This window comes from Salmo salar, chromosome ssa02, assembly GCF_905237065.1.
Source record: "Salmo salar chromosome ssa02, Ssal_v3.1, whole genome shotgun sequence".
NCBI classification, from domain to species: Eukaryota; Metazoa; Chordata; class Actinopteri; order Salmoniformes; family Salmonidae; genus Salmo; species Salmo salar.
The window spans coordinates 4,226,106-4,237,500 of NC_059443.1; the positions used below are offsets into that span (position 1 = coordinate 4,226,106).

The 11,395-nt window shown below is 47.0% G+C and overlaps 1 protein-coding gene across 7 annotated transcripts in view; it reads right to left on the bottom strand.

Moving 5' to 3' along the window:
• Window positions 1–11,395, bottom strand: part of LOC106606175 (protein MTSS 1) — a 156,041-nt gene that overhangs the window by 19,767 nt on the left and 124,879 nt on the right. For 4 of the 7 annotated variants that reach the window (XM_045696626.1, XM_045696618.1, XM_045696619.1 and 1 more), the window contains 4 exons: window positions 6,063–6,220; window positions 5,192–5,299; window positions 3,503–3,600; window positions 1,986–2,217 (listed from right to left, as the gene is read on the bottom strand). In XM_045696626.1, coding sequence (XP_045552582.1) covers window positions 1,986–2,217; window positions 3,503–3,600; window positions 5,192–5,299; window positions 6,063–6,220 — 596 coding nt within the window. The remainder of the gene's footprint in view (window positions 1–1,985; window positions 2,218–3,502; window positions 3,601–5,191; window positions 5,300–6,062; window positions 6,221–11,395) is intronic. The other 3 variants (XM_045696622.1, XM_045696620.1, XM_045696623.1) reach the window with 1 other exon arrangement.

Below are 11,395 nucleotides of genomic sequence, written 5' to 3' on the forward strand. Positions count from 1 at the left end.
CTACTCTAGACTGACAGTCACCTAACAGAGGAAGGAGGAACTCTACTCTAGACTGACAGTCACCTAACAGAGGAAGGAACTCTACTCTAGACTGACAGTCACCTAACAGAGGAAGGAGGAACTCTACTCTAGACTGACAGTCACCTAACAGAGGAAGAAGGAACTCTACTCTAGACTGACAGTGACCTAACAGAGGAAGGAACTCTACTCTAGACTGACAGTGACCTAACAGAGGAAGGAGGAACTCTACTCTAGACTGACAGTGACCTAACAGAGGAAGGAGGAACTCTACTCTAGACTGACAGTGACCTAACAGAGGAAGGAGGAACTCTACTCTAGACTGACAGTCACCTAACAGAGGAAGGAGGAACTCTACTCTAGACTGACAGTGACCTAACAGAGGAAGGAGGAACTCTACTCTAGACTGACAGTGACCTAACAGAGGAAGGAGGAACTCTACTCTAGACTGACAGTGACCTAACAGAGGAAGGAGGAACTCTACTCTAGACTGACAGTCACCTAACAGAGGAAGGAGGAACTCTACTCTAGACTGACAGTCACCTAACAGAGGAAGGAACTCTACTCTAGACTGACAGTCACCTAACAGAGGAAGAAGGAACTCTACTCTAGACTGACAGTCACCTAACAGAGGAAGGAGGAACTCTACTCTAGACTGACAGTCACCTAACAGAGGAAGGAGGAACTCTACTCTAGACTGACAGTGACCTAACAGAGAAAGTGGAAGTTGGCCTTGTAATGAACCTCAACTAGTCCCAAGCCCATCCCTCTATTCAAGGTTGTCCCAAAGCAGGGTGGGTGAGAAGCTAAATTGAGGGGTTAAGGGTTAATTAGACCCTCTGAAAACCACTTTTTATTTTACCTTTATTTAACCAGGTAAGTCAGTTAAGAACAAATTCTTATTTACAATGACAGCCTACCGGGGAACAGTGGGTTAACTGCCTTGTTCAGGGGCAGAACGACAGATTTTTACCTTGTCAGCTCGGGGATTCGATCTAGCAACCTTTCGGTTACTGGCCCAATGCTCTAACCACTAGGCTACCTACCGCCCCTACACTCTAACCACTAGGCTACCTGCCTCCCCCTGGACCAACCTCTCCCCTGACCATAATATCAGGAGGTTTAATGACTAATATAATAGCAGTATAATATCCTCAATCATCTAGAAAGCGTATCCACACCCAGAACTAGTAAGAGAAAAGTTTGATCAAGGCTTATGTACTGTTACCAAACAGAGAGGAAGTCAGAGAGGAACTCAGAGAGGAAGTCAGAGAAGAAGTCAGAGAGGAACTCAGAGAGGAAGTCAGAGAGGAAGTCAGAGAGGAAGTCAGAGAGGAAGTCAGAGAGGAACTCAGAGAGGAATTCAGAGAGGAATTCAGAGAGGAAGTCAGAGAGGAAGTCAGAGAGGAAGTCAGAGAGGAAGTCAAAGAGGAAGTCAAAGAGGAACTCAGAGAGGCTCAGATGGAAACTTTATCTGTAGCTGACTGAGTAAATAGAAGTGGATGTGTGTTCAATATGTGTTCAGCTGAGCAGACGGATGAATAATCTGCCTACCCAGGACTCTGGTAGTTCAGCTGAGGTACTGACAGGACTGGTCTGTAGAACAGCCAGCCCAGTGACTGACCTCCCCCCAGCCCCTCTCCTCAGGAGCAGGGTATCCTAGCAACCTGGGATGGCTAGTATCTCTCATATATGATGTATAAGGAGGTCAAAAGTCACTTGAGGACCCATCGATCATAATATATGTATTGTTGACCTATACAGTTAGCCTGGGACAGGACACTGCCTTAAACTAAACTGTCCATTCACTTTCAGAAGGTATGAAGGTTTAATCTCAGGGTATAGAGTTCAGTGTACAGATAGTAGGGTCTTACCACTTGGTAGTGTAGTGTAGTGTAGTCTTACCACTTGGTAGTGTAGTGTAGTGTAGTCTTACCACTTGGTAGTGTAGTGTAGTGTAGTCTTACCTGCGGTAGTGTCTCCTGGGACATGGGTGATGGTGACTTGGAGGTGTAGGTGTCTGGCTGGGAGATGAATCCTGAGTCGTGGGAGGACATGGAGGACAGTCGTGCCGCGGCCTGCTGGGGCAGGGTGGAGCTACGGTAGCCGTAGTGGGAGGAGGAGGAGGAGGAGGAGGGGGAGTGAGAGTGGGATGTGCCGCTGGAGCGAGAGTCACTACTGTTTACGCTGTTCAGACTGCTGTTAGGGTGAGATGGGTGGACAGACAGACAGACAGACAGACAGACAGACAGACAGACAGACAGACAGACAGACAGACAGACAGACAGACAGACAGGTGGAGAGACAGACAGACAGGTGGAGAGACAGACAGGTAGAGAGACAGACAGACAGACAGACAGACAGACAGACAGACAGACAGACAGACAGACAGACAGACAGACAGACAGACAGACAGACAGACAGACAGACAGACAGACAGACAGACAGACAGACAGACAGGTGGATAGACAGACAGGTGGATAGACAGACAGGGGAACAGGCAGGAGGGTGAGAGACAGACAGAGGGAGACAGACAGACAGTGAATGGGTTAACACTCCAAACCAATGCAGCAGGCAGTGACTGTGAACAAACCAATCAAATTAAAATATGAAAACAGTCAGGCATGAAATCATAATAAACGTTACCACAATATAAATATATCAACGTCTATCATGCTCAGTGCAACTACAAGCGAGTTGGACTGTGGTGGCGATACAGACATGTGCATTTATCGTTGGCTCCATTGACCGACCATCAACAGTGACATTTTAACTAGGATCTGTGGATCCTACAAGTTGAATTAAAAAAATGTCAACCAACTCAAATGCATCACAAGATGAAAACAAGGCAGGCATCACGGCACAAAGTGTTTTACAAACCAAACCAGTGTGACGACAGCAACAACCATGCATGGAAGGACACAAGGTGGAGAGGGTCATTATGAGTCATATTCTACTGAAACAGCTGGAAGGCTGCTGTCAAATTACAATGACATCTGTATTGAAATGTATACATTCATAACACACGCTATGATATATTTACAAGTCTGGGTGAAATGAATTAACTATTTTCAATTCCCCCAGGAAACAAGTAGGTGAAAAGATTGGGATGTTGTATTACTGCCCAAAAGGATGCAGCTCCTCTTCCTCTACCCACCACTAGGGGGCAGGGCCTGTCTTCATCAGGGCATCTAAGAGTAGGATCAGGTCCCCACTGTCTATATAATCTTATTCAATATGTAAAGTTTAGGCAAAACTGATCCTAGATCAGCGTTCTGTCTCTGAGACTCTGTGTGAATATGGGTCTCGGTTTGTTTTTCAGTTCAGCTAAGGTGAAACATTCAGGATGTGATCCGTTTCTGGTCCAAGACACCACTACATACTGGGACTACTAGAGATGACCCATTTCCATCTGAAGGTTCTGAACAGACCCCCCAGCGTAGATAAAGGTGACAAGCTGCGGTTCTGGTCCTAGGACACCTACCTGCACATACTGGACTTCCTGGATCTAGTGGTGCTGGGGGAGGAGGGAGGAGTCTGATAGGACCAGTTATAGTCAGAGCCCTTCAGATCCAGAATCACCTGACAGGACAGAACAACAACGACAGATCAGTGTCTCAGGAGGAAACACATGGGTCAGATATGAAATGGAACCCTGCAGTCTGAGGAGGAAACACATGGGTCAGATATGAAATGGAACCCTGCAGTCTGAGGAGGAAACACATGGGTCAGATATGAAATGGAACCCTGCAGTCTGAGGAGGAAACACATGGGTCAGATATGAAATGGAACCCTGCAGTCTGAGGAGGAAACACATGGGTCAGATATGAAATGGAACCCTGCAGTCTGAGGAGGAAACACATGGGTCAGATATGAAATGGAACCCTGCAGTCTGAGGAGGAAACACATGGGTCAGATATGAAATGGAACCCTGCAGTCTGAGGAGGAAACACATGGGTCAGATATGAAATGGAACCCTGCAGTCTGAGGAGGAAACACATGGGTCAGATATGAAATGGAACCCTGCAGTCTGAGGAGGAAACACATGGGTCAGATATGAAATGGAACCCTGCAGTCTGAGGAGGAAACACATGGGTCAGATATGAAATGGAACCCTGCAGTCTGAGGAGGAAACACATGGATCAGATATGAAATGGAACCCTGCAGTCTGAGGAGGAAACACATGGGTCAGATATGAAATGGAACCCTGCAGTCTGAGGAGGAAACACATGGGTCAGATATGAAATGGAACCCTGCAGTCTGAGGAGGAAACACATGGGTCAGATATGAAATGGAACCCTGCAGTCTGAGGAGGAAACACATGGGTCAGATATGAAATGGAACCCTGCAGTCTGAGGAGGAAACACATGGGTCAGATATGAAATGGAACCCTGCAGTCTGAGGAGGAAACACATGGGTCAGATATGAAATGGAACCCTGCAGTCTGAGGAGGAAACACATGGGTCAGATATGAAATGGAACCCTGCAGTCTGAGGAGGAAACACATGGGTCAGATATGAAATGGAACCCTGCAGTCTGAGGAGGAAACACATGGGTCAGATATGAAATGGAACCCTGCAGTCTGAGGAGGAAACACATGGGTCAGATATGAAATGGAACCCTGCAGTCTGAGGAGGAAACACATGGGTCAGATATGAAATGGAACCCTGCAGTCTGAGGAATCAGGGATACGGTCAGGTGGTCAGGGTTAGGGTTAGGGTCAGGGTTAGGGTCAGGGTCAGGGTTAGGGTCAGGGTTAGGGATAGGGATATGGTCAGGGTCAGGGTTAGGGTCAGGGTTAGGGTCAGGGTTAGGGTTAGGGTCAGGATTAGGGTTAGGGTCAGGGATACGGTCAGGGTTAGGGTTAGGGTTAGGGATACGGTCAGGGTCAGGGTTAGGGTTAGGGTCAGGGTTAGGGTTAGGGTTAGGGTCAGGGATACGGTCAGGGTCAGGGTTAGGGTCAGGGATACGGTCAGGGTCAGGGTCAGGGTTAGGGTCAGGGTTAGGGTTAGGGTCAGGGATACGGTCAGGGTCAGGGTCAGGGTTAGGGTCAGGGTCAGGGTTAGGGTCAGGGTTAGGGTCAGGGTTAAGGATACGGTCAGGGTCAGGGTTAGGGTCAGGGTTAGGGAAACGGTCAGGGTCAGGGTTAGGGTCAGGGTTAAAGATACGGTACCTGTTCGCTGGCGGGGGGCAGCTTGTGAGGGTCCATGGTCAGCATCTTGAGGTCGTCAGATATGGTCTGGAGGTGGGTGACCTCTCCTAGCATGGAGATCTCCTCATCCTGGAAGGATCACAATGTGTTTATTGATCCTGTATTTATCCAGGTGATGTCATTGAGCATGGAGATGTCCTCAGTCCTACTTATACTGATCACACAACAACATCTTCAACTGAAACGTCAGCAATGTGCTTCTTATGGAACATTTCCTCTGGGTGTTAATGAGGAACATTTCCTCTGGGTGTTAATGAGGAACATTTCCTCTGGGTGTTAATGAGGAACATTTCCTCTGGGTGTTAATGAGGAACATTTCCTCTGGGTGTTAATGAGGAACATTTCCTCTGGGTGTTAATGAGGAACATTTCCTCTGGGTGTTAATGAGGAACATTTCCTCTGGGTGTTAATGAGGAACATTTCCTCTGGGTGTTAATGAGGAACATTTCCTCTGGGTGTTAATGAGGAACATTTCCTCTGGGTGTTAATGAGGAACATTTCCTCTGGGTGTTAATGAGGAACATTTCCTCTGGGTGTTAATGAGGAACATTTCCTCTGGGTGTTAATGAGGAACATTTCCTCTGGGTGTTAATGAGGAACATTTCCTCTGGGTGTTAATGAGGGACATTTCCTCTGGGTGTTAATGAGGAACATTTCCTCTGGGTGTGAATGAGGAACAGCATCTCCCATGGTGAGGGCCTACGGCTCTGTTTCGGTTTCTGTGTTTGTGTTGGTGGTGTGTGTAGTGCCAACGGACTCACCACCACGGCCTTAGCCTGACCTCTGACCTCTGTGTTGTGTGTTAGTGTGTGTGTGTTATGTTATGACTCACCACGACAGGTCGTAGCATGGAGACGAAGGTGCATAACCTGCTCCTCTCCTCGACGAGGGCCTTCCTGACGGCCTGTGTCTCTGTCTCCTCCAGCAGCAGGTATTTATCACTGACATCCTGCATGGCACTGTTCAGCTGAGGCTGGACGTCTCCTCGACCTGGGACACACCATTACTGTTAATATACTGGTACTATCATTACACATCCCACTGGGGGCTCTTCACCACAGACCTGGGACACACCATTACTGTTAATATACTGGTACTATCATTACACATCACACTGGGGGCTCTTCACCACAGACCTGGGACACACCATTACTGTTAATATACTGGTACTATCATTACACATCCCACTGGGGGCTCTTCACCACAGACCTGGGACAGACCATTACTGTTAATATACTGGTACTATCATTACACATCCCACTGGGGGGCTCTTCACCACAGACCTGGGACACACCATTACTGTTAATATACTGGTACTATCATTACACATCACACTGGGGGGCTCTTCACCACAGACCTGGGACACACCATTACTGTTAATATACTGGTACTATCATTACACATCACACTGGGGGCTCTTCACCACAGACCTGGGACACACCATTACTGTTAATATACTGGTACTATCATTACACATCCCACTGGGGGCTCTTCACCACAGACCTGGGACAGACCATTACTGTTAATATACTGGTACTATCATTACACATCACACTGGGGGCTCTTCACCACAGACCTGGGACACACCATTACTGTTAATATACTGGTACTATCATTACACATCCCACTGGGGGGCTCTTCACCACAGACCTGGGACACACCATTACTGTTAATATACTGGTACTATCATTACACATCCCACTGGGGGCTCTTCACCACAGACCTGGGACACACCATTACTGTTAATATACTGGTACTATCATTACACATCACACTGGGGGCTCTTCACCACAGACCTGGGACACACCATTACTGTTAATATACTGGTACTATCATTACACATCACACTGGGGGGCTCTTCACCACAGACCTGGGACAGACCATTACTGTTAATATACTGGTACTATCATTACACATCACACTGGGGGGCTCTTCACCACAGACCTGGGACACACCATTACTGTTAATATACTGGTACTATCATTACACATCACACTGGGGGGCTCTTCACCACAGACCTGGGACAGACCATTACTGTTAATATACTGGTACTATCATTACACATCCCACTGGGGGGCTCTTCACCACAGACCTGGGACACACCATTACTGTTAATATACTGGTACTATCATTACACATCACACTGGGGGGCTCTTCACCACAGACCTGGGACAGACCATTACTGTTAATATACTGGTACTATCATTACACATCACACTGGGGGGCTCTTCACCACAGACCTGGGACAGACCATTACTGTTAATATACTGGTACTATCATTACACATCCCACTGGGGGCTCTTCACCACAGACCTGGGACAGACCATTACTGTTAATATACTGGTACTATCATTACACATCCCACTGGGGGGCTCTTCACCACAGACCTGGGACAAATATGTATTTGAGGGCCCCTGATTTAGTTTGGAGCGTGCTCTTTGTGACTCTTCCATGTGCAATGTATGTATGATGTATGACCTCTTAGAGGACAAAGGTCATGGTGTCATATCATAACTAATCACTACTGGGCTTCTGTTGTTTATCCTGTCCTTGAAGACTGGCAGACTATCCTCCCTGAGCTCTCTCTCTCTCTTTCCTTCTGTCTCTCTTTCTCCTTCTGTCTCTCTCTCCTTCTCTCTCTCGCCTCTCTCTCTCTCCTCTCCGTCTCTCCTTCTGTCTCTCTCTCTCTCCATTTCTCTCCTTCTCTCCTCTCTCTCTCTCCTTTCTCTCTCTCTCTCTCCTGGACTTGGCCTAAGTAGCCAGCCACACCAACCAGGGGTATTATCTGACCTTTTGTCACCAGCCTCTCCCAGACCCCATCAAGGTCACAACCAGGCTGGACCATGTAAGTAAAATGTTTGTCAACAGTGAGGTTTTCCCCTGAGGCTTTGTGGATGACAGCAACAGAATAGGCTGCTACTGTAAGTCAAACGTAGGACTGCATCGTTGTCCTTTAATGAGCACTGAGAACGTAACTTGGACGTTTTGGGAAACTCTTGATCGTTCAGTAGTCGTTTAACAAAATGGATGGATGCTATTTCCATATAGGAATCCAAACATTTCCCCTTTAGGTTTGGCTGCCGTTCCAGCACTCTGAGAAATATGGGAGAAATGTTGTGTATTTAGAACTATTTCAACTTTTCTAGGATTTTGGGAAACGATCAGAGGAGATGAAGCGTGACCGGAACTGGAAACTCAAATTGACACCTACAGTTAAAATGACTCTATACTTTTACATAAAAACTAGGATCCAAGAAAAGCTTTTCACAAGACATATAGTTACTCTGTGATTTCTATGAGAGCTGCCTGGACTCAGAAAAGTGCTTTCGTCAAAAAAGTCCAGCCCTGGTTGGTGTTACCCTCTGACCATGGAATGCACCGTTTTTACACAGTGTCCAAGGCAGTCGGATGTTGGTGTGTGTGTGTGTGTGTGTGTGTGTGTGTGTGTGTGTGTGTGTGTGTGTGTGTGTGTGTGTGTGTGTGTGTGTGTTCTTGGTAAGCGTATTATCCATAATACTGGGTAGTTACGAGCATGAAATGACAGCTTAGGCTTGTTGTTAAAATGAGCTTTAGCTGCTGTTAGGTTAGTGTGTGTGTGTGTGTGTGTGTGTGTGTGTGTGTGTGTGTGTGTGTGTGTGTGTGTGTGTGTGTGCGTGCGTGCGTGCGTGCGTGCGTGCGTGCGTGTTTGTTTGTTATGTCTGTATCTCTGTGTCAATGACAAGGGCCAGATTGCTGCTTCCTCTGCCTGAAGCCACAGACAACATACCAAACCATACCAAAACATACCATACCAACCATACCAACCCATACCATACCAAACCATACCGAAACATACCATACCAACCATACCATACTAAACCATACCAAAACATACCATACCAACCATACCAACCATACCAAACCATACCAAAACATACCAAAACATACCATACCAACCATACCAACCCATACCATACTAAACCATACCAAACCATACCAAAACATACCATACCAACCATACCAACCCATACCATACCAAACCATACCGAAACATACCATACCAACCATACCATAGTAAACCATACCAAAACATACCATACCAACCATACCAACCCATACCATACCAAACCATACCGAAACATACCATACCAACCATACCATACTAAACCATACCAAAACATACCATACCAAACCATACCAAAACATACCATACCAACCCATACCAACCCATACCATACTAAACCATAACGAAACATACCGAAACATACCATACCAAACCATACCAACCCATACCGAAACATACCATACCAAACCATACCAACCCATACCGAAACATACCATACCAAACCATACCAAACCATACCATACCAAACCATACCAACCCAAACCATACCAAACCATACCAACCCATACCAACCCATACCGAAACATACCATACCAAACCATACCAACCCATACCGAAACATACCATACCAAACCATACCAAACCATACCATACCAAACCATACCAACCCATACCGAAACATACCATACCAAACCATACCAACCCATACCGAAACATACCATACCAAACCATACCAAACCATACCATACCAAACCATACCAACCCATACCATACCAAACCATACCAAACCATACCAACCCATACCAAACCATACCATACCAAACCATACCAAACCATACCATACCAAACCATACCAACCCATACCATACCAAACCATACCAACCCATACCGAAACATACCATACCAAACCATACCATACCAAACCATACCAACCCATACCATACCAACCGACCATACCAACCCATACCGAAACATACCATACCAAACCATACCAACCCATACCATACCAACCCATACCGAACCATACCAACCCAAACCATACCAAACCATACCAACCCATACCATACCAACCCATACCAAACCATACCAACCCAAACCATACCAAACCATACCAACCCAACCCATACCAAACCATACCAACCCAAACCATACCAAACCATACCAACCCATACCATACCAACCCATACCAAACCATACCAACCCAACCCATACCGAACCATACCAACCCAAACCATACCAAACCATTGGGACAGGAATGAATCTCTGACAGTAATTCATTAGATAACATCATCAGAAGTTGATGCTACTGTAATGCCTCAAACACAGTATGTAACAGACAGTTGGTAGGAACCCAGTGACCCTGGACACCCATTCCCTCCTCTGGCAGAGCTTTCACACCAGCCACACAACATGTGGGCAGAGGGTTGGAGAGCTTATCACATTGGTTTGATAACAGACAGGGGAGGACAGGACAGGAGGAGGGAGTGAGACAGAGAGCAGAACAGACAGGACAGGGCTAGACAGGACAGGAGGAGGGAGTGAGACAGAGAGCAGAACAGACAGGACAGGGCTAGACAGGACAGGAGGAGGGAGTGAGACAGAGAGCAGAACAGACAGGACAGGAGGCTAGACAGACAGGACAGGAGGAGGGAGTGAGACAGAGAGCAGAACAGACAGGACAGGGCTAGACAGGACAGGAGGAGGGAGTGAGACAGAGAGCAGAACAGACAGGACAGGGTAGGGGAGGACAGGACAGGAGGAGGGAGTGAGACAGAGAGCAGAACAGACAGGACAGGGCTAGACAGGGGAGGACAGGACAAGAGGAGGGAGTGAGACAGAGAGCAGAATAGACAGGACAGGGCTAGACAGGACAGGAGGAGGGAGTGAGACAGAGAGCAGAACAGACAGGACAGGGCTAGACAGGGGAGGACAGGACAGGAGGAGGGAGTGAGACAGAGAGCAGAACAGACAGGACAGGTTAACTCTCCCACTCAATTTGAGTCCTCCTATCATCGAATGTTGTATACAGAGTCATCAATAACACACACATACAGTCTCACTGTCACACTGTGTTGCTCATCCAGGGGCTAACTGAGGACTAAGAGACAGGAGAAACTACAGTCTCACTGTTACACTGTGTTGCTCATCCAGGGGCTAACTGAGGACTAAGAGACAGGAGAAACTACAGTCTCACTGTTACACTGTGTTGCTCATCCAGGGGCTAACTGAGGACTAAGAGACAGGAGAAACTACAGTCTCACTGTTACACTGTGTTGCTCATCCAGGGGCTAACTGAGGACTAAGAGACAGGAGAAACTACAGTCTCACTGTTACACTGTGTT